The sequence below is a fragment of the Marmota marmota genome, unplaced genomic scaffold, assembly GCF_001458135.2.
Source record: "Marmota marmota marmota unplaced genomic scaffold, marMar, whole genome shotgun sequence".
Taxonomy (NCBI): domain Eukaryota; kingdom Metazoa; phylum Chordata; class Mammalia; order Rodentia; family Sciuridae; genus Marmota; species Marmota marmota.
In genome coordinates, this window is record NW_025999842.1 from 1,790,671 (window position 1) to 1,818,634 (window position 27,964).

Genomic DNA, 27,964 nt, shown 5'->3' on the forward strand with positions numbered 1-27,964 from the left:
TTTTGAGTTGGAACATAATACTTATAAAATTAAAATCATTTAAAATCAGTATGAAACCTTTTTATTTAAAATCATTTGCTTTACAATAGTTTTTGTTTTGTATTTTATAAGTAAAATATAATTAAATACATTTAAAAACATAGTGTCCTAAAGGTACCAAAAACATGTTGGAGAAAAAATAGGCTTTTTAATCAATGGTGCTGGGAAAGCTGGATATCTGTATGAAAAAGAATGAAACTAGATCTCAATCTCTCATCCTGTATGAAAGTCAATTCAAAGTGTATCAAAGACTTAAGGATTAGATCAGAAACACTGCTCCTGCTAGAAGAAAACATAAGACTAATACTCTAAAATATAGGCACAGGTATCAACTTCCTTAATAAGACCCCTAATGCTCAAGAAATAAAACCAAGAATCAATAAGTGGGATAAAACTTATTAATAAAATTTATTCCTGTACAGCTTATTCCTGTACAGCTTCTGTAAGGAAGGGAAATAAGAACATGAGGACAGAGCAAACAGAATGAAAGAAAACCTTTACCAGCTACTCTTCTGACAGAGAATTAATATCCAGAATATTTAAAGAACTCAAAAAACTTAACACACACAAAAACAATAACAAAAAAACCAAGTTAATCAATCTACAAAGCCTTGTAGATTCAAACAGCGACTCTTTATTCCCGAACTCTCACTGGCACTCTACACGCACTTTCCAGGAACACACTCCCTCCACTGTGCTCCGCACCAATTCTCCCCGGAACCAGAACTCAAAGGGAACTCCAAAGTAGCAGGTGCCTGAGGCAGAAGGATCCGCCCTAATCCCAGCAGGATCTGCCCTAATCCCGGAGCAGCCCTAATCCCGGAGCAGGGTCACCTTTCAACCATTCCCTCTAGCAAAATGCCAGGCGTCATTCCGACTAAACTGTGGCTCTCAACATCTACCCCCTTCTGTTTAATTAAACAACAAGCACGTGGCTTAGGGACCGTGTCTATCTTAGGTTGTCCAATACTACATATGGTCCTTACCCGTCATCGAATGATCTGACTCAAGGCATCAGCCTCCTGTCTTAGGTTGGTACCATTGTAATTGGATCTTACCCGTCATTGGCTACTGGTCCAGCATACAGCCATACTTGTGGATAGGTCTTTGCACCAGTGGGGGGGTGAGGTTCTTTGCCTCACCTCTGTTGGCCCCCAAATTTTAGACCATCACAAGCAGAAAGGAAGGAGGATGCAAAATGCCACGGCACCAAGCCAAATGATGGCTCTTTCTGGAAAAATTGTACCACCGATGACACCATCAACAAAGATACTCCAGCAATACCACAATTCACTGCACCAACAGTTAGTTCACAATGCATGCAAGTGATACATAGTCCAGGCAAGTTCTGCAAGCAGTTCAAAGCAGAGGAATCCATTAATATGTCCATTTCCTCGGAAAGTAAATCGACTTCTTGATTGAGCATCACTTGTTGAGTTATTATTCATTGATGCATCAGTTTATACAGTTTACTGTGATAGCTATCGAAGAAGCTGTAGCTTAGTTTTATCTTTGTCTTCACCAGCACTGGGATGAAGATAGGAATTCTGGCAATGATGGCCAAAAAAAAAAATTATGTAATATTCCAGCAGGCACTAAGAAAACAATTTTCTGAACAATTTACATTATCCTGAACAGAATTATTAAATATAATGAAAAGGAAAGGTGAAAGTAAACAAACAGATCTGTTAACCACCTTTAAAAACAATCCTTAACAGCTGTTTACCTAATTTAAATTAAACTATTTAAATCACGTGAATAAAAAAAAATATTCGGATCCATTTTTTCATGAGCGCTCCCCATATATATGGGCATACACATATACAGACATACAACACAAAACAGAAGTGTGCACACATAACATACAACACATAAGACAATAGTAAAGGCCTTGTAGCTTTACACAGGTGAAATCTCCATTGCAATGTTTAAAAACTCCACAGTAAAAAAATAGAACTGATCAGAAAAACATTAACCTAGGTCTGTATGAGCTCAAAAAATAAAATAGAACTTCATGCTGTGGGAAAAGGCAATAATAAAATAGATATTGAAAAAGGCATCCTGGTTACAACCTGGGTTTGAGTCTTCTTTGGATATCCCATCCTTCTTCCTGTAACTTGCATATGAGTCTGAAGGTATTCCCACAAGTAAGCCCCAAGGTTTCTTACATTTGAAATAGGTCTTAATGGTGTTCATTATTCATTAGCCTCCAGGTGTGGGAGAATCACTGTCGCAGATGTAAGAATAGCCAAACTGGAGTTCTGAATATCAGCTGTTATGGATTTGAGCCAAGTCATCTTCTTTTTGGTCTGTAGAAATCGCTTTAGTTAATCTCTCTGGAATCCAAATCGGCTGCTGTTCTCCCTGTGGAAACACACAAACAGACCCCCGACTCCAGACAATCACTGAGTCAGGACCTTTCCATTGTCCTGTTAGAATATCCTTCCAAAGTACCTTAGGCTTATGTACATTTTTTGGACACATATGCCTTTCCGCAGCACTAAGCCCTGATGAATCCAAATTTAAAAAGTTTAGAGTAAAAAGGGTTATTTTAAGTTTATCTTTGGGGGATATATACCCCTTTCCAATTCCCTCTTTTTGCTTTAATAAGTACATTTTAATAGTTTGATGAGCTCTTTCAACTATGCTTTGTCCCCGTGGATTGTATGGGATTTCTATTAAGTAAAACATTAACTGATTTTTCTTCAGGGATGATGTTCCAAAATATCCTATATGCATCCTTTGGAAATTTAAAGATCCTTTTAAATTCAAGTCTTCCAAAAGCATTTTGCCTTAGTTTTTAGAATTACTTTAGTCCTTTTAATTTTTTGATGTGGTTTTAAACCAATTTCCTTCTAGTTTAACATTTTCTAAATTGGCTCTTGCCTATAAATTTTAACACCCTCATCTGAGACTTCTAATTTCTGCACCACCAGAAATTAAAGTTGTTGGGCTTTTTGAAAAAATTACTAATAATCTCCTTGTTCTTCTATTTTATCCAATATTTGACTTTAAACTTCTCTCTTCTACCTTTTCTATCTTGATTGTCTGTATCTAATAGTTGTCTTAGCTTTTTGCATTTTTTTTATCTGAAATACCTTTATTTGACATTTTTAACCATTTTTTATCTTGTTTCTATCTTCTAATTTTTTAAGGTTTGTACATTCACCCTTAGTTGCTTTTTTTTTCCTCCTAGTTTTTTTTTTTCTTCCTATTTTGTGGGTTTAAAATTTTTGTCTTCCTACATCTTCTCTTTTTTTTTTTACCATTCTGTACTTTTGTCTTTAAAGTTTTTCACTTCAAATTTTTAATCTTCTTTATCCAAATATCTTTTATCCTATTATCTTCTCATTTTCATGTTTTTTTTAAGTAATGCTTTTAAGATTAACTAGGCTTCGAATGACACAATCTTTCCTCCACAATGAAGGCATCTTAACCACCTTTAATTTAACCTTTTAAAGCCTTTTGTAACTTACTTAGACATTTTACAACTTTTTACTTTACCACACAAAGATTATCTCATCTAGAAACATTTCTTTTTCCTTTAACCTTTTATATTAAAATATATTTCCACATCTTGAATCTTTTTATATCTCTTTTCTAGCTGTTAACCCTTTTTATAAATTCACATTCTGAAACAAACCTTATAAAATTTCTGATTTAGACAAATTACTCCACTTTAATAAGATGAAATACTTTCATGTTTTTTTATGGTACTATACTATAATTGAAACCCAACTGAAACTTCTTATACTCTTTGTATATAAATTACACTTGATAGAATCTTAACTCTTAGTAACCTTGTTTAAGCAAAGACACAGACACAAAGCAATATTAAACCTTTTTTCCATTTACCAATTTATGAAAACACACATAATGTTTAAATATATTACCTTATGGAACTTAATAAATAAAGAGTACTTGATTTTATATTTAGTGGTTGATGTTTCAATACTTTAGCTTTGTAAATTAATCAGATGTCTGTAAAAACCAAGATCTTAGACAAGTGTAGTAAACAGAACTAGCCATCTCTTTCTTATTGAAGAAAAATCCTTCTACAGGATACCATGATGGTTCCATTGTGATATATTTAATAACTCCTCTTTAAAAAGCCATGGGCTACATTTTTGTATTGTATCAACATATGCCCTAACTGTTCTTGGTCTTACTGGGGTGCCTCCTTCCTCTAACAATTTCTCTTCCTCAGGGGCGAACAACTTCAAACTTTGAGTCAACCATTTTCCCCAGTTTGCCTGAGAAAGTTCTAGGGACAGGCAACTTGAAATAAAAACAAAATAAATCAAAACAAGAACACATTGTTTTTTGAAATGGTCATCCATTCTCACGCTCTTCCTCAGGGGCGAGCAATTTCACTTACCTCCAAGCTTCAGGCATTCCCCGTACGGGCCACCAAATGCCGCAGTCTGGCTGGGCACAAAATAACCGAGCTGCCACAAAGCCTTGTAGGTTCAAATAGCAACTCTTTATTCCCGAACTCTCACCGGCACTCTACACACTTCCTCCACCGGGCTCCGCGTGACAAGAACCCCTCGAGAACTCAAAGGGAACTCCAAAGTAGTGGGTGCCCGAGGATCCGCCCTAATCCTGGAGCCGCCCTAATCCCGGAGCCGCCCTAATCCCGGAGCAGGGTCACCTTTCAACCATTCCCTCTAGCAAAATGCCAGGCGTCATTCTGACTAAACTGTGGCTCTCAACACCAGTGTTTACAGCATCACAATTCATAACAGCAAAGTTATGGACCAACCTAGGTGCTTGTCAATAGACCAATGTTTCAAGAAAACATAGTATATATACACAACAGAATTTTATTCAGTCATAAAGAATGAATTATGTCATTTATGATAAATTGTTGAAACTGGGAGAATATCATATTAAGTGAAATAAGCCAGACTCAGAAAGTCAAAGGTTGAATGTTTTTCTCTTGTGTGAAAGTGAGACAGGAAGTGGGGAGAGAGGAAGAGGGACAGATAGAAGGAGAGAGGGAGAAAGGAATCTCATGAAAATAGAAGGAGACCAATTGATTAAAGGAATGGGATTGAGAGAGGAAGGAGGGGAAGGCATGGGGAAGTACCGAGGAATGAAATCTACTAAATTATGCTATGTCCATGTATGAATATACCACAATAAATCTCACTTATATATAACTATAATGCAGTATTAAAATAACGATAATAATAATAATAGAGGGGAGATCACTAGAATAAAGCAAGCTGACCAGGGGTTGGGAGGAGGGAAGGAAAAGTGGAAGGTGCCTGGGAAGGAGATTGATCAAATTGTTATGTGTATGTATAAATATAGCATAATTAATCTATTATGTGTAATTATAATGCATCAAAAATTATAGTGTCATTCACTATGGATAAGCATATATGGATAGCAGGACTGCTGAAATGAAGGATACTTTTCCTCTGAGTTATATCATAGTTTGGTAGAATGAAAACTGCAAATTTCCAAGAGATGGAAACCACTTTTTCTTCACCAAATGCAATGCTAATTAACAGATGTTACTCTACTAATTTGTAAATTTAAAGGCTGATCACTCAGTAAATAAAACATATTTGAGGCTCTGCCAGCAGGTATTTTGCCTCCACAGAGGCAGTTTGGTTAATGGTTTCCACAGAGTAGGATGGGGGTCAGGGAGTGTTATGCTTGACCTCTTTTATCAGTCCTACGCCAGAAATGGTAGTCCATGACTATATGCAATCCTGATTTATCTTTACCCTACTTAGGGCAAATAAATGGACTTCTCTTTTTTATTAGAGATATACATATCAAAAAAGTAGACAAGGATAATATCTACACCAAGATGCTTTCTGCATATAAGCTGCAGATATTAGGGGCTCTTGCCTCCAAGGGTAGTTCAGTGGTCTCTCTTGTTAGAGAAGAGAAACTCCTTTGATCCATTTGGTTTAATTGTCAGGATAGTCATCATTTGCTAATCTCATGACTTTGCAAGAGAAGATCTCAGGATCTATACTATAACTAAATGAATTTGCTTCCCCTGAACCCTGAGCTACAGTCACTTGTAATGAGCAACAGGCTTTTCCCTTTGATAGAGAAACGAGTGTGACCTCCCTTGGCCCATGCTTGTTGGCAATAGGGCATATTGTACTATATTTAGGAAAACAAAGGCATTAAAATCTACTTTTGAAATTAATACTTAAGCATAACCAAAGGATAAGACCAAACACTAAGACCACTCTCCAAGTGGATCAGTTGAAGCAACCCTCACTAACTTGGTTGTTCCAGGCATTGCAACCTGATCCACAGATTGTGCTAGAATCCAGAACTCTGACTTCACAAATAATTTCTTTTTAAAGACAACCAGTTATCCCTTAGTTTTCCTGACATTATCCCCAGTACCCCTTTCATAAATGAGCATCTGTAAGAAGAAAAAAAACTTTTTTTCTTTCTCTTCAGCTTCCTCTTTGTCCCATTCTACTTTATATTGACTGGTGTATTGGTGAGCTTTCCACTACTGTAACAAAATACTCAAGAGAGCCAACTTGATAAAGGAAAGGTTTATTTTGGATTATAGTTTCTTGAGATTATGGTTGCTTGGCCATATTGCTTTGGGCCTGTGGCAGTGTAGCATGTAATGGCAAGAGTAGATGATAGAGAAAGCTTATTTACCTTATGATGACCAGAAAATAGAGACAGGAAGGAGCCAAGGGTTATTTCCCTATGACCTAACTTCCTTCCAGTAAGTCCCACCTCTTACAGATTCTCAATAGTTTTTCATGGGCCAGGGAAAAAGCTTTCAACATTTGCGCCCATGGGTGCCATTAAATTCAAGCTATAGCAACTAGCATTGGTGTGTACATCTTTTTCCCTAGTTTTTTGTTTGTTTGTTTGGAGATGTGGTTTCACAATGTGACCCAGGCTGGTCTTGAACTTGTAGGCTCAAGTAATGCTCCAGCCCCAGCCTCCCACGTATGTGGGTATACCAGCATGTACCACCACAGCTGATTTGTACTTTTTAAAAGGAAGACTTACATATCTTACATATTCCTCACAGTGAATACAGGATACTGAATTTTTTTTTTTTTGGGGTGCTGGGGACTGAACCCAGTGTATTGTAATGCTCAGCATGTGCTCTACCACTGAGCTACACCTCCATCCCTGGGTACATTTTTTTTAAAAGAAATTATTGCTAGGAAGAAGCCTTTTCACACCGTTCTTTCCTCAGCCCTGTCTTTCACCCAATCTTCACAGATTTTTTTCTATAAGCACATCCACCTTCTCTTTTTAGTCTGTCTCTCTGCACACAGTTCTCCATCTCCTTGATAGCAAGTCATACATTTAGTCAAATGGCAGGGTGTTTTATAGGTACCTAATTTTTGACTTTTAACTCCATAGGATTCCTTCTTTGGAAGTAGTACCTCAGTCAGGGTATCCTGGGCCATATCTTCTTCATCAAATTGTTCTGGTTGTTGGTGCTGACTTTGCAGAAACCTCTATGCCTATTTAAGATTTCAGAAGGAGATCATCTGACCTAAACAAGGAAAGATCCTCAATAATCACTAATTGTAAAGGAAGACAACCTGTTTGTAGGACAAAGGGCCCTAAGCAGGCTACCAGATATTCTATACTACTTTAACAGGAGAGGGTTTTCATATCACAGATGCCAACCACTTGTTCCCACATGGAACACTGGTGCCAATAGGCAGTGAGACAAAAGGACTATATAAGCTAACAAACATAAATGGAGACTACTGGTGATGTCAGTTTTAATGGCAACAATAAGCTGCTAAAATCTTAAGAACATGATCACCCACGGTAACATGGTCTTGCACAGTATTAATAATATGTATTGTGGACAAAATATATATAATATAAAGCTCAACTTTCTCTATGTTCCTTTATTTTAAAATCTATTGTTTACTCAGTGGAGAACCACAGTATCACTCTGACTTTAGAACCCTTTTCCTCACTTCTTTGGAGCTCATATAACCCCTTGTACACTCATCTTATAGGGCACTGACCTCACTGTATTTCAATTGTTTGCTGGAAAGTGATTTTTTTCCCACTAAAATGTAAGGAGGTCACGTCATTCAACAAGATTTATTAAGCACCATGTTTGTCCTAGGCACTTTGCCAAATGTTAGAACTTCAGAAATGAATAAAAACAATCTCTGACCTTGAGGAACTTATATCTAGTAAACAAGACTGATGTAAACAGTTATTTCTGCAAGGATGGAGATATGAATAAGTTGCCTTGAACTCAGAGGACAGCTTAGCTCCATTCCAAGGGTCAAAGAACTATTCCTTAAATGGTCTACAAACCTGAATCTTGGAAGATGAGTGGGAATTTACTAACAAGACAGTTTCAGTGGAGTTGGGTCTCAGGTCAGAGAGTGGCGGTTTGCTGAGTGAGTTAAGAATGTGATAATAGTGAGTATACATTACTCTGCCCAGAGGAATCAATGACAATAAAAATGATGTGGAACAGTCTGTTGGACCCTTCTTTTTGTGTCTCATGGAGTACTGGTCAGAGGGAAGCCCTTGGTCTTTAGTGCCAGTGAATAAAAAAGTTGTTCACATCTGAGATTCAATAAAGTTAACTTTTACATTTAATATCATTTTTTAAAAGGCTATCCTTCAAGAATATGTTGGAGTTATTTTAAAACAATGAATACCTTCATAGGCAGTAGTGTCTCAGGTCTTTGAAGAAACCATGATGAAATGCATCTACCCCTCTTGGGACTTCCATTTGGAAAAACAGAAAAATGTAAGTTTAAAATAAAGCTAAAAAAAGGCCCAAATATAATAAACACAGAATGGTTTTTGAAAGATCTACTTTCTTATATTTCTTGATGAATTCTTACATGTAAGCTGAGCCTCTTCCTTCCTCTACCCTTCCTTTTTAAATAATTATTTCCTCTGTTATATATGTAACAGATGTTAGCTGGCTGTCAATCCAGAGATGGCAACATATTTGAAGATAAGATCTTATTTATAATTGATGGCATCTACTGAATATGTGCCATGGGGATGTAATCAACTGAGAGATTCTATGTAGTGGAAGCCATGAAGTCTGAGGTCTCATTAGAATTACATTCTTTCATTTAAAGAAATATGGAATCATGAGAAATAAAACCTTATTTCCCTTTTAACACAAAGATCCTAGGCTGTCCACTAAAAATTTTGGTGTCACTGCTTTTTCCTCTGATGGTACTAAGCATGAAAATATCTTGTTTGACTACTATTTTGGATTACTGACTGGTTATTTAAGAACTTGCAAGATCTTTACTTACACTATCAATGAGATAATCTGTCAGTGTGAAAATAAAAGATTTCTAAATGTCTAAGTGAAAGAGTGCAATACTACACTACATGAAAATCAGGAAAAGGTTAATTTTAAAGGTAATTTTGCAAAATCAATTTGGATTAACCTCTGATGCAATAAATACAGGAAATTTATTATACAAATGCTACATCACTCTCCTGAAAGTTCTCTGAGATAATAAAAAATACTATTTAGTCTCATAAAAGTTTTCTAAGCTGCTATGGTTGATTGAATTGAAGTGGAAGGGTAGAGTGAAAAAAGTAGTGAACACAATTCCAACTATTTTCAGTCCCTTTCTCTGAAACTCATGCTGTAAAAATTATGACACATTTCTTAATTCAACTTTCCTAAACAACTTCAAGTTACAGATGTGAATGAAATAGTTTGAATATATGGTTAGAAGCTAGAGAGCTACAGTAGCACCAAATATTCAAAGAAGATGAACATGCAAATCTGTGTGGCAGTTTGGCCAAACAATAAAAAGACTAGTTTTAGTTTCTCCTTCCTCAAGTTACCCAAGTTTTTCTTCTGTCTTTTCTTTGATGTTTCTGGTTCAGTGATATAACACAGCAATTAAACTGAAAGATGAAAACTGTATAAATCTTCCCCTCAAAAACCTAAAAACCTATATTTTTTGGATAGTTGGGTTTGTAACTATTCTATCATTTCAGATTTATTTTTATATTTGAGCTCATGTATTCATTGCACACTTGTTATGTTGACCTGATAGCATTAATAAGTACAATTTATCCACATAAGCTCCACTTTTAAAAGAAAAAGCGAGTAAACCATCATTTAAATAATACAAATGTTATCTAAATGTTCCAACATATACATACACACAAGGGTCACTTCTAATCACTAGTTTAAAAATATATATACTGATAATCCATTGTGAGACCAATTATTCTTTTTTGTTGCCCCTGAAATGCTGAACAACCTAAAACAAACAAACAACAACAACTCCTATTTCAGCAAATAAGCAAAAAACTACCTAGTAAGGACTATCACTAAACAACATGTGAGCAAGAAAATAATAAAAATCCTGAGTTCCTGAGACGATTATGTGGAGGTGAAAAAATTTTTAGCTGGCTAAAGAACCATTTTGTGATAGCAAAATAGTGGAAAGAAAATAGAGGAATATCAAGAGATGTGGGAAAGTAATTTCATCCACTTGTACCTCATTTGAAAATGAAAGTTTAAGATAATAATCTAAGATTTCAGTTCTACAAATTTATTTCATTCAAAATGGAATTTCTAGTTAAAAAAAAAGAAGTTAATCTTTCCTATGAACAAAATATTAAAGAAAAAGGAAACACATAAATACATGATCACTTATTATGGTTGAGATATGAGGTGTTCCCCAAATGTTCATGTGCAAGGAATGGTTCAGGGGTAAGATGGCTGGATTGTGAGAGTTGTAATCTAGTCAATGGAGTAATCCATTGATATGGACTAACTGGGAGGACACTAGGCAGGTGAAATGTGGCTGGAGGAGGTAGGTCACCAGAGGCATGACTTTTGGGTTTATATTTTGTTTTTGATGAGTGGAGCTCTCTGCTTCCATTTGTCATGTCCTGAGCTGCTTTCCTCTGCCATGCCCTTCTGCTAGAATGCTCTGCCTCACCTTAGGCCCAGAGCTATGGAGTTCACTCACCATGGATGAAACCTTTGAAACCATGAGCCAAAATAAGCTTTTCCTCTTCTATTTTGTTCTTGTCAGGTCTTTTGATCACAGAGATGAAAAGCTGACTAAAAAAAATCACTTAAGTCACCAAAAAACAACAAAAGACCTGAAGGCAAAATATAGTTTGCCCTTCATTATTTGAAGGGAATAGGTTCCAGCACCCCTGTGGATAATCAAATCCTTGAATGCTCAAGTACATCATAAAATGGTATAATATTTACAATATAACCTGTGCATATTCTCCCATATACTACATTGAATTATACCTAATATAACCTATTATACCTAATTCATGTAAATTCTAAATGCTATGTACATAGTTATTTTATGGTACTGTTTAGGGAATAATGATGGAGAAAAAAGTCTGCTGTTTAACACAGATGAATTTTTTTTTTTTCTGAGCATTTTTGCTCCACGGTTGGTTGAATTGTGGATGCAGAAGTCATGAGTAAGAAAGATGGACTGTAACTCACCATTTATACAGATTAGTAAGCAGTTAAGGAACTATCATGGGCTGGGTTTATAGCCCAGTTAGTAGAGTGCTTACCTTGCATACACAAGGCCCTAGATTCAATCCCCAGCACCACACACACAAAAAAGGAACTGTCACATTTAGTGAGTGGATGATATAAGCAAAAATGGGGAGAAAAAAAACTTATACTTTTTAATTATGTCTAACATTGCAACCTACACTTTTACTAACCAACAGAACTTAGAAAATTAAAAGTTTACGCCTTCTTCATTAACTGTGACAGACTGTTTTCCATTTGAGCCTAAATTTGAATTTTATTGGTGCTAAGAATTTGAGAGATAACAAACGTTATGTAAGAGCCAAACCAAGCTAGTGTCATTAGAAGGTACTCATTATTCATTCTCCTCTAAACTCACAAAATTTTTTTGATTGGATCACATGCTTGAGACTCGTGGACATTTTGAGAAAAGCATTTAATTATAAATTATGAATATCAAATACTTCTTAGTTTCTTTTTCTAGGTTTACCTTCCAACAGTCTAACTGTAGACAAAGCCTTGAAAAAATAAAGTTTGGGTATTCATTTTGATATGGTGTGATTTATTGACTGGTTTAGATTCCAAAGACAGTAATAATGTGGGCTGCACGTAATAATTTTTTTTTTTTTTAAAGAGAGAGAGAAGAGAGAGAGAGAGAATTTTAATATTTATTTTTTAGCTTTCGGCAGACACAACATCTTTGTGGTGCTGAGGATCCAACCCGAGCCCCACGCATGCGCTACTGCTTGAGCCACATCCCCAGCCCACGTAATAATTTTTTAAATTTTACAAATAATAAATGCTTACTGAATAAATTTTGGAAAATACAGAAAAACGCAAATAAACAGAAAAAAAGTCATCCATCCATTGGGGGTTACCATTATATAGTTTTTTGTTGAGCTGTATAGTTTTAGTCTGTATACTACTTTTGGTCTTCTGATTTAGTCCCTTTTGATATCATATTTCCTTGGCAGTTTTTAAGTATGTAGTATTTCATTTTATATAATGATGTATGTTCCGCTTTTTATAATCAACAATAAAAAAGCCATAACTTATTTCAAAAGACTTCCTACACTAATGTGCAAGGGAATGGCAGACAGAGAAGGGGCCAAGCGAAGACCATCAATGAAGGAAAAATGTGAGGAGAAAAATGTGAAGCAAAATCATAGGGTTAACCGAATCACAGTATCAATTCTTGACTTTAGAATAAAGGGTTAAATTTCACACACCTTAGTTTAAATTGATACCTGCATCCCAAGCAAATACTGCCAATTACACATGGCTCAGCATCCCTCGAGTGTGGTCTTTTAAAAAGCTGTCTAGAGCAGAAGCCACCAGAGACCTCTCAGTCGCTGACAAGGATGGCTCAGCTAGATGGTAGAGCCTGCCACCTAGGCTAGATGTCGCTATGTTGACCATAGGAACAGGCAGTTGTGCGCCAACAGAGCCAGCAGCCCCAAGGGCGAAGACGCGTCTATGGCGCAAGCGCAGAGATCCCAGTGACCCCAGCGCTGCGCATGCGCCAACGTAACCACACGCTCCAGGGCCAGAGGCCCACAATTTGTCGTCACAGGGCAGCTGATCAGGTGATCAGAGTGCGTCCGGCGTTTTCCTCCCTCTTCTATCCTCCACCCCTTTCCCCTCCCCTTGTCCCTCAGCCTTCTCCCTTCTTCCTCTCTCCCCTCCTCCGGCGTCTCCAGCCGACTCCCGCTTCCGGTCGGCAGTCGTCTGCGAAAGAGTGTCCCGCCTCTTCCGCTTCTCTGGTGTCAGTGCCGGCGGCGGCAGCGGCGCCTGCGCGTCTCCTGTCAGGGTCAGCAGCCGGGTCCCCTGGGTAGTCCACCTGCACGTCGCGGAGCCGCATCCCGGGGGTCGATGGCAATGAACTATAACGCGAAGGATGAAGTGGACGGTGGACCCCCGTCTGCTCCTGGGGGCACCACGAAAACTCGGAGGCCGGATAACACGGCCTTCAAACAGCAAAGGCTGCCCGCTTGGCAGCCCTTCCTTACTGCGGGCACGGTGCTACCTACCTTCTTCATCATCGGCCTCATCTTCATCCCCATTGGCATCGGCATCTTCGTCACCTCCAACAACATCCGCGAGATCGAGGTGAGAGGAGGGAGCGAGAGAGTTGGCGTCACCGGAGGCCGAGTCTTCAGCGCCCGCCCCCTCCTACCCTAGCTCTCCAGAGCGGGACTGGCGGGTCCCGCCCTCCCCCTACCCTCCGTCCTGTTTGGTTTCTTTCTGTATTGGCGGGTGTTCAGAATTCGCAGTTTTATCTTAGCTGCTTCCCACCCATGATTTACACGGTTAGAAACGGAGTGAATGTTTAAACTAGGAAGTGAGTCAGGTGAAGAACGCTTAGGAGTTAAAGTATTTTTCAGCCAGGTGAAAAGAGACGTGGGAGGAAAAGTTCTGTCTAGCTGAAACCCGAGGGAGTTGACGGGTGAGAGTGTCATTACTTGTGTGGGCATTATCCCGGGACACAGAGATTACACCGTGGCCATTGTTGAGAAAAGGACCCAGAGTCAGAGTTTTGATGCTTTTTATGTGAAGTCAAGTCGTATGTCACCAGGTCACACATTAGGACAAATGAGTAGTTCCAAGTATGCACAGTACCTTTCATTTTGAGCTAATTCAGTGTTGTTATATGTAGGGCATGATATAAGTAAAACATAACCTGAAACTTCAATTCTGGTTTTGCGTTGAGGCAGTGTTTGTAATTATGCTGCACATTCTCCCTTGACTTTTAAAAACTTTATAGAGTTAGTGATAGTATACTGAATAAGCTGTGCATTATTAAACATTTTACTGTTTTGTTTTTAATGAACATTTTTCTTACATAAAACACGACAGAAAAACTATTGGGGAAGCATTTTGGTTTCTGTCAGAGCAGCAATAACAGTATCTGTATCCATCTGCAGTGGTGAAGTATGGTTGATAGATGTAAATACTGTACATTCATTAAACATTTGCTCTGTTCTCTCTTCTTTCATATCTTACCGTGTTTTATCTGTTTGAAAAGGCAAGACCTGATACCCAAGTAATCTTGACTTTTTTTTTCATTTCTGTACATATGTATATATCCTTGCAGACTTTTTAAAAAAATTTTTGGGGGTTGAACCAAGGGACACTTTATTACTGAGCTACATCCCTGGCCCTTTTTACTTTTTGTTTAAAATTTTGAGACATGGCTAAATTGCTTAAGTCCTCTTTAAATTGCAGGGTTTGGTCTCAAACTTGCCATCCTCTTGCCTCAGCCTCTGGAGTCACTGGGATTACAGGTGTGCACCACTGTTCTTGGCCCCATAAGCTTTTTTTAAATAAATGCTGTATGTGATTTAATGGGGCTTTCAGGATAATTTTATTTTTAACTAGGAAGTAGGGATTCCTTGTTTCCAGTTTAAAGTATTACCTCTAAAAGCAAGAGCGATCTTTTAATTTTACAGTGCTTACTTCACTGTTAATAACAGTAATAAGAATAGTAGTATAGCATAACTAGTTTTTGAATCCTTTACTAAAAATCATTTTCAGTTTAATAACACGTTGCAGTATATTTTTTCAGTATGCATTTTTATGTCTGTATCTCCCTAATAGTTTTGTACATGTAGTTTAAAATGCTACAAAATCTGAAACTTTTTAGGTATGTCATGTGATGTACTCAAAAACTTTGGAATTTTGAAGTGTAGGGATGCTCAACTGGTGAAGTCTATGCGAATATTCCAAAATCCAAAAAATTGAAATCTGAAGCACTTCTCATCCCAAGCATTTTGGATAATTGATATTCAGCTTATACTTGTTCTCACAACCACACAATGATCACACATTATATCAAGATTTGAGTAACATGGTGAAATGTGAAGACCATGACTCTAGTAGCTAGAGTCAGGCAGAGTTGGGTTAAATTCCAGCTCAGCAAATTAAGTAGCTGAGATTTTTGGAAAATTTACTTAATTTCTCTTAAGGTCAGTATTAGAAGCAACATAGATACTAGCTTGGCACTAAGTAATGATGATCCTTAACCATGAGATGAGAAATGGAGTCAGAGAGGTTGAAATTTGACTGTAAACTAGGTAAATTATAAAATTGAGTCAGAAATCCACTATCTTGATTCCCAATTTAAAGCTTTCACACTATACTAAGATCCTACTGCAGTGCTAAATGATAGTAGATGAAGTTGAAAATAATTTAACATTAAAAATTTGAATCATCTTATTTAAATTTCTTGATATTAAGGAGAAAGCAATAATGTGGAATTTTATATGAATGATTATTTACAAATTATATGAAATTAAATATTTAACTTTTTTTTAAACTTTAAAAACATTTTTTAAGTTGTAGGTGGACACAATACATTTATCTATCTATCTATCTGTCTATCTATTTATTTATTTTTATGTGGTGCTTAGGATCAAACCTAGTGCCTTATGTGCTAGGCAAGCATTCTACCACTAAGCTATAGCCCCGGCCCTCTTTATAACTTTTGGCTTCTAAATTTTTTTTAACAGTAAATACTGGCAAAATGGAAATTTCTTAGATTGTTCTCATGTGCAGTGCCAATTTAAAGTTGCCTGGAGAAACATGCTGCAGTTTGGTCTGGTCAAAAGAGCACTGAAGTTGAGTCAGGGTATTACAGTTGAAGTTCCAGTCTCACTCTCTAGTTTGTGATCCTAACCATGTTTTTTGAGTCCAGTTTCTTGATGAATCAAAATAATCAGTTTAGATTATCTCTAAGATTCTTTTTCAACTTTAAAATTCTGTGACTTCCAACTTTAATGTGATTTAAAAAGTGCTGTGTATTCACATTGTATCATCTTTGGAACCAGAGGAAATAAAAATTAGTAATAACTTGAAATTTTGTACTAATATTGACATATAGTTATGCAGAGATAATCCATATATACTTAAAAGTGTTAGCATTAAATATGTAGTAAAGTGTTTCTGAATTGGATCTGGAATTATTAGAAAAACCTTGGAAGCTTTCCCCAAACACACATTTGTCTGTCGGCACTTCTTTGTTTTTGTGCTGGGTATTGAACTCAGGACATCAAGCATGCAATAGGCTACATCTCCAACACCTCTACTTTTTGGAACCATTAGTTTAAAGTATGTTGAGGGTTATTGAAAGTAAATGGTTTGCTGGGTGCTGTGGCATATCCCTCTAATCCCAGTTGATTCAGGAGTCTGAGGCAGAAGGCTCATAAGTTTGAGGCCAGCCTTAGCAATTTAGTGAGACCTTGTCTCAAAATAAAAAATAGAAAGAGGGGACTAGGGAGATAGCTCAGTGGTAAAGCACTTGCCTAGCATGCATGTGGCCCTGGGTTCAATCCCCATCACCACATAAAAAATAACAACAGAAGATTTTACAAAATAAAAAGGGCTGGGGACTAGTGATAAAGTACCCATGGGTTTAAAAAAAAAAAAAAAATCCCCAGTACAAAAAGAAAAAAATAAATGGTTAATGAGACATTCTGGCCAACATTCACTTGTTACTGTAAGTTGTTTGCATCTTTAGTTTCTTTATTTTTGAAAATTTGAAAACCTCGTTGCTGTTTTAATTAAGATTACTAGGGCAAAGGAGACTTTTTAATTACTTAGCTTAATGTGCTAAGGTCAAAAAATCCAAAAATTTAAGGTAAAACCAGTGAATATTTAATTTTTCCAGAATTGTTTTACTAAAAACCTTACTGCTCTTATAAATCTGAACTAACCTGAAAAGGGTGTTTAAAAAAAAAAAAAAAAAGCTTGACATTTTAATGTCTATATTTGGCAGCTTATTTCCTTTCTCCCCTTGTCAGGTTTATGTATTTTGTTGGTTTTTATATTTTATAAGTTAAATAAAATGAGACTTTTAGAAAACTACAGTTTTTAATTTTATTGTTAAAATATTTTAAATATTATCTTAACACACTAGGATTTACAATCTCATTTTTTATTGAGAGTAAGGAATGAGTATTTCCTTTAATTTGGCAACTGTAAGAGTCAGGCACATACTTCCACAGCAAAGGTAATGCTTTTCTAGTTTAGGGTTCTTGGTGAAGCTGAGTTATGGAGTTAACTTGAAAAAGATAGTAGGGTGTTTTAGTCAGCTTTTTTGCTGCTGTGATTAAAAGATCTGACCAGAATGATTGTAGAGGGGGAAAGTTTTATTTAGGGGCTCATGGTTTCAATGATCTCAGTCCATAGAACAGGCTTCATTCCCTGGGGCTTGAGGTGAGGCAGAACATTATGGTGGAAGAGTGTGGTGAAGGAAAGCAGCTCATGTAGTTATCTGGAAGCAGAGAGAGAGTGAGTTGGCCTGCTCCAGATACAAAATATATACCTCTTAGCCATGCCCCAAGTCCCACCTCCTCCAGCCATACCCTACCCACTTCTGTTGCCATTCAGGTAATCCCTATCAGGGAATTAATTCACCAATTGGGTTAAGACTCTTACAACCCAATCATTTTTCCTCTGAACCTTCTTGTGTTGCTTCACAGTGACCTTTTGGGAAGACACCTCACATCCAAATCATAACATGGGGTTATCTTAACTTTTGAAAAAACTTTTAACCGTATAAAGTTACATAGTTTTAAATTAATGGTTGGCCTGTAGTCCTAGCTACTTAGGGAGGCTGAGGGAGGGTGAGTTTAGGAATTCAAGGCCAGCTGGGCTGCATAGTAAGAGCCTGTCTCAAAAAAGTCAAAAAATTAATTAATGTTTAGAATCAAATGAGGATGTTATTCAGAATAATATTCAGAATTAATTTAGAAACTGAACATTTACTTCCAATTAATATTGTCAAAAGTGTTCACGGTAAATTTTCAAGAAATTTTAATGGATTAGCTTTACTCTCCTATATGATAAACTCCCATTTTATTATTATTTCATTTAGTCCACTTAGTTATTTTATCCTAATTAACTTCTGTTTTCTGATAAAAATATATTTTTATCTATGTTTTTACTCCCGTGTAACTTGAATTCTTAGGTTGCAAAATTTTTAAGATAAGATTTTCCACCTGCATTAGTGATCTTTGTTTATACTTATTCTTTAGCTAAGAGTCAAGGAAGGATAAATTGCTTTTTATAAATGATTGTTAAAGATTAAGCATTTTGGATAACCCCTGTTGGATCCCTGTGGGAGTTCTGTCACTTTTTTTCCCCCCTCACTTGAATAAATCCTACTCTTTTTCTCTCCAAAAAGGGGGGGGGGACATTTTATGTTAATAAGTTGGATAATTTTAATACTCAAATTGATCGAAGTTGCTAAAAATAACAAGCCCTTAGAAATTAACAGGCTTGTGGTATTAATGTTTTTGTTTCTCAAGTAACATAAGTGCTTAAATCAAAGAATGGTAAAGTAAATATGGCCTACTTGACTGTGTTTTGTGGCCCCAGGAACTGAAAATGATTTTACAGATGTGCATTTGCAATCTATTTGCTGATTGGGAATGCCAACTTTGAATCCCAATTATGTGGAATATTATGCCCCCCCAACAGAATTCTGTTCTTCTCATGAGTAGACCCTATGCTAACAAAAATTTGAACACAAATATATATTTTGAATTTCATTAATAACAATTGTTGTAAATTTTTCTTTCTTGTTACATAAGTACTTACATAAAATCCTTGACCTTGTTCCTTGAAGGGTCTCCAAAGCTTGTGGTATTTTCTGGCTCTTTAGAGAAGGAAATGCCTGCCTTTGACCTAGAGTTTTAAATCAAATTTAGCATTTGCTACAAAAATAACTATGTTTAAATTTACATTTTCTAATCCTTAATAATCATTTGTTCTAATCCTTAGTAATCATTTGAGGTAGGTGTAATTATTCCTGGTAATTGCTTTTGTTCAACCACCTCTGTGGATTTAGTAGATATAAAATTCATTAGCTAAGATTACCATTAAGCTTGGTTTAGGTAGATCATTCTTAATTTCTTTGTCACAGATAAAATTCAGTCAGCCTGAAGAGAGTTGCTTTTCAAATTTTTACTTTCATTATCTTTTGTCTACATTGGAACCTCTAGAAAAGGACTCTTGAAAAATTCTTTAGTATGCAATAGTCACTTCAAGAGAGGAACTTAAAATACCATTTTAAACTTAATCCAGTTAATACTTAAAATGATTTATCTTTATTACTCAGCACTTTGTGGAATGACCTGTTTGGGTCTTATATTGATTTCCTTTTAAATAAATTTACATTTAAAATGGAACTTTTCCAGTCCTATACAGTGTAAAAATGCATGTCCTTCAAATTTATTCTTTCCTATCACTTTAAATTCAGAGTCTGTTTCTTAGGAATAGAGCATATTTTTAGAAGTACTCTAATTACTAAAGTTTAAAATTATTAAGAAGTGCCAGTTTGATTTAGGATTATAGTGGGTAGGAAAACAAAGCTGAAAAGACAGTAACTTTTTCAACTAATCTACTCATTGATAAATATCTGTCCTATTTTGCTTCTGGTTCTTTCCACATTTGGATTTAAATTAATGGGCAGTCTCCAGACAATCATTATTTTGAACTATGCCTTGTATGCTTTTGACATTTGAAAAACATTACTTTTTTATTTTTAAACCATGGATTGAACCTAGGGGTGCTTAACCACTGAGCCACATTTCCATCCCTTTAAAAAAGTCTCATGAGACAGTGTCTCTCAAAGTTGCTTATGGCCTTGCTAAGTTGCGATCCTCCTGCTTCAGCCCCTGGAATCCTGGGAATTACAGGTATGTGACACCACACCCAGCTGAGAAGCTTTACTTTTTCAAAATAAGGGAACTATGTTCCCATTTTCCACTTAGTAGCCTCCTTTCTTTCTAAGGTTGAAATTATTAGTTTAGTATAATTGTGTCTTTTGAAATCTTACGGATTGTTATATTCAACAGATTTTATTACAGTCTGAACATTAGGTCAGACTACCCTTGAATTTTAGCTTGATATATAGTGGTAATTTAAATCAATTATTTTAATAAACATAGTACATATTTCTGTATACAAAGTGCCTCTTTGGCCATAGTGGATGATAGAAAATGTTTGGGGACAGGGAGACAGGGCTTCTTTTTTTTTTCTTTTTTTCAGTGGAGGTATATCTTAAAAAGCCTGGAATCTTTTGGGGAAGACGAAACACACACTTAGCAGGAAGATTAAGCATCGCTGGGTGAGTGGCACACACAGAATATATCTTAGTAGTTCAAAGAAAGACAAGATGACATCAGTCTATACCAGGGAAAGCTTTATGTAGGAAGAAGACTTTGAGCTGGAACTTGAAGGACAAAAATGGTGCTTATAAAGGAGAAGTTTGGATTCATTCCAATAAAAGAGATTAATATGAGCAGTGATCTAGTGGCAGAAAATCAAAATGTGTATAGAGAAAATAAGAGGAAGGGCAAATTACCTGGTGCCAGGTTGTGGATAGTCTTGGTATTTTGTAGTGAATGTATTAAATCAGGAAAGTGTATATTGGTTAGGGTTGGGTTCAGCAGTGAGTAATTGAGAATGAAGATCTTAAATGACTTAGGAACCTAATATGAAGCTGATAGAAGGCTGTTTTACTGAGTCCTCACTCTACCATTTACTTCTAACATTCTTAGAAATTGGCTCTCAAGCCTAAGGTTCAAGATGGAGGCTAGAGTTCAGATTGCCTTCTTTGGGCAGCAGTATAGAAGAAAGGATGAAGAACAAATGATAAAGCACTTTTTAAAAAGTTTCTTGGAAGCTGCCATGTTCCACTAACAAGGCCACGCTAGCTGCAAGGAAGGATGGAAAATGTAGTTTTTATTCTAATAACAAGATTTTCTGGTACTGAGAATTTTATACTAAAGAAGAAAGGTGTAACAGAAGTTGAGGTAGTAGGTTGTTAGCAGTCTGTGCATCACAAGGTTATAGGAAGATTTATCTGGTGGTAAAATGATATGTCGGTTGAGAGCTAGCTCATCTAGGTAATGATTACATTTTAAAATTGATTATGGTAATTTGTTGAACTTGATTTCATATAAAGGGCATTGTGTTTTTTTATGTGAAAAGCAAATTAGATATATGACATTACTGATAGGTTAAATAAGTTACAGAAGGAAAATTGAATATCATTACCTTCCTTTTGTTTTCTTCAACCTCTTTTTTTATCCATTCAGTATATGAATGTGTTCTAATTTCTCAAAAATGAAAACATGCTATTTTAATTCTATTAAATACTGAAACAGTTCAAAATGACGTTTTTTCAGAGTTCACTGCTAATAATTTTATTTACTTTATATCAGTTACTGTTATTGTTATTATTCTCTTTCTCTCTTTTTTTTTGGATGAGGACATTGAATCTGTAAGTCTTTTGCTTATAATTGAGCAGCTGGTATTCAAACCTAGCACTCTGACCTCTTGTTTTGTTTCTTCTGGGTGTTGATCAATATTCTCTTTTAGCACCATCTGTATAAAAAGAAGGGTCCACACTTGTCCATAATATCTTTCTTATATCTCCTACTCATTCCTTAATTTGCTGTTGGAAGATGAAAAAGTCTCTGAAGAAAAATGAAGGGTTGAGAGATAGTTCACAATTTTAAATAGAATAACCAGGAGGGCTCCAGTAAATTGGTATTTAGTGAAGATATAAAAACAAGGTAAGGGAGTAAATCATGCTGATATCTGAGGGAAGAATATCCTATGCCAAAGAAATAGTAAGAGCAAAGGTCTTGAGGAACATGCTTAGTAGGAAGAGGAATATCAAAGAGGCCAATATGGCTGAAGCAGGGTAAGAGGTCCAGGAGAATAGTAAAAGATTAGGTTGAAGTGGTAAAGCATTGGGGTCTATATCATGTAGGCCACTATAAAGACCTTGACTTTTCATACTCTATGTCATGGGAAACTATTAGAACAGTTTTGCACAGATAGGTGACATAATTGCTTATTATTAACAGAGTGACTCTGGTCATGAAATGGAGAGTATTGCTTGGGGAATAAGAATAGAAGGTAGAGTATTCTGATAGGAAAAACAAACAAAAATTTTTCTTCTTTTCATACACCATTCATCATCACACTTCGACATCAGGTATGGTTGCCTGCCTCTCCCCAATCAAGAGATCCTAACACCAGATTCTTCTGTACATACCAACTGGGTGTCCTGTGATTTAGTTTGGTTCTGACACTATCATAAAATAGCATCAAGCCCCACAGGTTAAGAACTCTGCACCAAAACTACCCTTCAGCCCCCATTTCAGATGCCAATTACAAGTCCTAGGTTGTCTGATCAACTGGCTACAGATGAAGGTTTCCATGCCCCTTCTCTGGGTTTGTTTTATTTGCTAGAGTGGCTCACAGAATCCAAGGGAACTCTACTAAAAGATATAACAAAGGATACAAATGAACAGCTAAGTGGAAGAGATGCATAGGGTAGGAGTTATAGGGGAAAGGGTAAGGAACTTCCATGGTCTTCTGGGTGCACCACTCTCCAGGTGAGTTTTATGGAGGTTTCATTATGTTAGAATGATGATGAAATTACTGGCCATTGGTGATCAACTCAAGGCTCTGTTTTTTTCTTTTCCCCAGATGTTGAGAGGGAACTAAAAACTCTAACCCTTTAATTAGGCCTTGGTCTTTTAAGGTTGGGGTAACCAGCCTCCAACCTTAAGCTACCTAGGGGCCCATAGCCACCAGTCATTCATTGGCTTACCACTCTTGAGATCCCAAGTGTTTTAGGAACTTAAATACAATGCCCTGCTTTATTCATGTTAATTATCTATTTCTTTGATCTACCCTGTGTATAGACTGCAGCATAACTAACAAAGTCCTTTCATCAGTTATATCCTAAGAAGTTTTTATTACTTGATATCTTAGTAAGGCTTTAATTATCTGAAACTTCATGGTGGAATTTATTATTTTTTGTTTGTAGAAATGAGTTAAATGCCATACATAAAAATTTTGTGAGGAAATTTGTACATTTGTCATCCTATCTTCCCCCCTACCCCCCAATTACCTGCAGTTTAACTTTCCACACTTTTGGCTACCCATGATCAGTTGTGGTCTGAAAATAGTAAATTGAAAAATCCAGAAATAAACAATGCATGAGTTTTAAATTACATGTCATTTTGAGTAGCACAGTGAAGTCTTGTGCCCTCCTGTTCATCCTGCTTGGTATATGAATCATCCTTTTATCCAGAGTATCCACACTGTATATGCTACCCGCCAATTAGCACTTAGTAGCTGCCTAATTTATCAGATTGACTGTCCTGGTGCTGCAATGATTATGTTCAAGTAACTCTTATTTTACTTGTGGCCCCAAACATAAAAGTAGTGATGCTGTTAGTTCCATTATGCCATAAGGAAGCCATAAAGTGCTCTCTTTAAGTGAAAAGGTGAAAGTTCTCAAGAAGGAAAGAAAACATTGTGTACTGAGGTTGCTAATGTCTATATTACAAGATATTTTGAGAGACCACATTCTTGTAACTTATAATATTATATATAGTTATATATATAACTTTTATAGTTAGTAATTTGTCCTTTACCATACCTAATTTACAAATTAGCTTTATCACGGTGTGGGTGTACAGGAAAAAGAAGAGTATATGTAGGGTTTGACACTATCCATGCCATCCACTGGGGGTCTTAGAATGTGTCCCCTGCAAATATTGGGGAATCACTGTGTTATAAAATTCTATTTCCAACTCTGATCACTAATATATCCTGAGATGATTGTTATTTTTAATCTGCATTCCAGATTAAAAATGTGAAGAGTTAGTTATACTGTTTAAAATGTTAGTATTAACAATTGGTACCAACTTTGTTTTTAAAATTGAATTCCATATTTGAATTATTGTAGGATGCATGCTTGTTATTTAATACTATGGGAAGAACCAGTGTAGTCAAATGGAAGGAACCCCAACTTTGGAGGCAGACAAATCATATTCTGAATGGATTGAATTGTGTTCTTCGAAAAGATATGGTTACCTGTGAATGTGATTTTTATTTGGGACTAGAGCCCTTGTAGCTCTAATTGAGTTAATGACTAATCAAGTCATTAGGGTGGGCCCCTAATTGATATAATTGGTGAGTTTATAAGAAAAAAATAGACACACAGTGAAGATGATGTGAAGATAGAAACATCAGACACCATATAATAAGAATCAGAGATGGGGTGCTGCAGCTGCAAGCCAAAGATGTCCAAGGATTGCACTTCCAGAAACTAGGAAGAAGCAAGGAAGTCCCGGAAAGAGTATGGCCCATTTAACATCTTGAATTTGGGCTTTTTGTCTCCACAATTATGAAAGAATATATTTCTCCTGTTCCAAAGCATCATGTTTGTGGTAATTTTGTTACAGCAGAATTAGGAAACTAATGCAGACACTTAAGTGTTGTTTGATCTTGGGCAGTCACATTTTACCACTGATTCTCACTTTTCTCATTTATAAAAGACTAAGAACAATTCTGGCTTGGGGGTGTACTTTTGGAATATAATAGCTGGATTTGTTTACTGCTTTCCTTTCTTCAAAGACAATTCACACTTATGTATTACCTAATTCATTGATCATTTCTAAATGTTAGATTTTAATTTACTAATTGGGTTAGAATTAAAGTCTTCCCTTATAGTTCCCTCTTCAATTCTCTAATTTACACAAAATAATAAATTTCAAGTGAGCCATAGAATTTCTTGAGACTAATTTTTTTTTGGTGGGGGGTGACTATTAAGTTTAGGACAGATGACCTTAAAACAGTTTTTAAAAACTGCTTTTAAGGTTGCTTTTAAGTTGCTTTATTGAACTTATCTTTCCTTTTAAGAGCAAGTTATTTCAGAATGTATTAGGTATCCACTTTTTTTTCTCTATGGAATTGCTTAGTTATATTTTTCTCTTGCAGATTGATTATACCGGAATAGAGCCTTCCAGTCCCTGCAATAAATGTTTGTCTCCAGTTGAAACACCTTGTATTTGTACCATTAACTTCACACTGGAAAAGTCATTTGAGGTCTGTGTTTCCAAGTAAAGTGTTAGAAAAGCAATGTTTTAAAAAATATTGATAGTCTATTAACCTTTTTTCTAGGTACTTTCTTCTTATAGAGAGGACTCAGTTTAATTTATTGGAATACACCTTTGAGAAAGATTGTTTTATGTGTTTGACTATTGCATTTTGCTGTATGATTAAGAAATTATTTGAATGGTTAACTTTAGTACTTTCAGATAAAATTATGTGGAATCACTTTATCCTTGCACTTCAAAATTTTGTAACTGTACAAATCAGTTTTGTGTTGTTTATATGTGCATTGTATTTTAAAATTATTGCTCAAATTGCCTTTTAATTATAAAACATTTATTTTAGAAAATACTAATTCTCACTATTTAATTGGATAATTTTTCTGTGAGATATGAAACATTACCAAAAATGCAAATACTTAACACTTTATTGATCTTTTATATTTTGATAAGTGCTTGGAACTCTCTCTGTGTGTGTGTGTGTGTGTGTGTGTGTGTGTGTCTGTCTGTCTTTTGCATTCTGATATGCCATTCTTGGTCACTAAGCATATTCTAAGGGACCTAAAAATTCAGAATGGGTATGGAAAGAACAATTTGTACTATAATCTGTCTGAAAATTGAGCTTTATAAAATTATCATTCAGGGTGCCAAACTGCTTTAATACATCCCAACATTTTAGATATACTGTATTTCAGATTTTCTAAAGGTCATGATAACTTTATAAGATTGTTGCCACCCAATTCACATAGCTAGACTGTGGAACCAACCTAGATGCCCTTCAATAGATTAATGGATAAAAAAAAAATGTGGCATTTATACACAATGGAATATTACTCAGCACTAAAAAATAACAAAATTATGGCAATTGCAGGGAAATGGATGGCATTAGAACAGATTATGCTAAGTGAAGTTAGCCAATCCCTAAAAAACAAATGCCGAATGTCTTTTTTGATATAAGGGGGGGCGACTCAAAACAGAGCAGGGAGGAAGATTATGAGAAGAAGATTACCATTAAACAGGGACGAGAGGTGGAGGGAATGGGAGAGAGAAGGGGAATTGCATGGAAGATGGAAAGAGACCCTCATTGTTATACAAAATTACATATAAGAGGATGTGAGGGGGAAGGGAAAAAAAAGAGAGAGAAATGAGTTACAGTAGATGGAGTAGAGAGAGATGATGGGAGGGGAGGGGAGGGGGGATAGGAAGGGGATAGGAAGGGCAGCAGAATACAATAGACACTAGTATGGCAGTATGTATAAACGTGGCTGTATAACCAGTGTGATCCTGCAATCTGTACATGTGGGAAAAATAAGAATTCATACCCCATTTGAATCAAATGCATGATATATGATATGTCAAGATCATTGTAATGTTTTGAACAACTAATAAAAAAAAAAAAAGATTGTTGCCACCTAGTGGTTATAGTTACTCTTGTGCTGAGATGGAGCACAGGATAAATGCTGCCTTTGAAAAAACCATGAAAACTTAATTTAATTATTTAATTTTATTTCCACAGAAATAACATATAAATTTAATGTATCTTTAAAAGTCTAGTCTTTCAACTAGATGAGCAAACTATAAAGATACAATATATTTGCTTTTGTCAGAATAGGCAGAATTGAAGAAATGAAACTTGAAATGATTTAGAAGCTCCCTCATTTATAAAAACCTATTTCAGAATTTCTCTTCTGCAAACATGATCAGCCTCAGATTCAGTCTTTTGTAGGTTCTTTGTTTCTTTATAAAATTTGAATTGGACTAAAATCCTTTTTAGGAAACTTAAAGTAGGTTACTTTGTCTTAGTATTCATTGAAATGCTCTCCTTTTTAATTTATAAATTGAAATTACTATACTAATTCTTGAGATGATACTCTTTTTCCCCCCACAAAAGGCACATTTGTCCTGTTCCTGTTTCTGTGATGTAATTTTGATAGAAAATTCTTTGCCAAGTTATTTTGAAGTTGGCTCCACTAAATGTATTATAGTTCTTTTCTTGATTATTGTCAAGTGACTCCTTGTCTAAAATACTCTAATTACTAATTTATTTTTAATATTTTATACTGTCCTATTGAGAAATTTTATAGCTTTATTCAGTTCAGAATTTATTTGCTTAGATAATAAATGAAAGTTTGACCATTATTTCTCAGAAAAGTTGATGCCAATTGGGTGAAGACCAGTCTGGATATGTGTGTGTGTGTGTGTGTGTGTCTGTGTGTGTCTGTCTTTTGCATTCTGATATGCCATTCTTGGTCATTTTGTAACTGTACAAATATAAATTAGAAAATTTTAGATGAAAAGTCACCCAGGATAGGCTAATAGAGTTCTACAGTGTTATTTTTAAATGTAAATGGTACTTTTTTGAAGTATTTAAGGATAGTTTGAAAGTTTACTTTTGGGTTTTTGTATTATACCTTCTTCAACCATTTTAAATTGCTAAGTACTTATAGAATTTACCCAGACCCATTATCACAAATTGTAAACTAGTAAAGTTCAA

At 35.7% G+C, this 27,964-nt stretch overlaps 1 protein-coding gene across 1 annotated transcript in view; it reads left to right on the forward strand.

Annotated features, from left to right (window-relative positions):
* The first annotated feature begins 13,198 nt into the window (after positions 1-13,198).
* The window catches only part of Tmem30a (transmembrane protein 30A), a 28,944-nt gene continuing 14,178 nt past the window's right edge, over positions 13,199-27,964 (forward strand). Inside the window, exons 1-2 of the mRNA XM_015498868.2 lie at positions 13,199-13,654; positions 25,358-25,465. Of these exons, the coding sequence (XP_015354354.1) occupies positions 13,418-13,654; positions 25,358-25,465 (345 nt within the window). The 5' untranslated portion in view covers positions 13,199-13,417. The remainder of the gene's footprint in view (positions 13,655-25,357; positions 25,466-27,964) is intronic.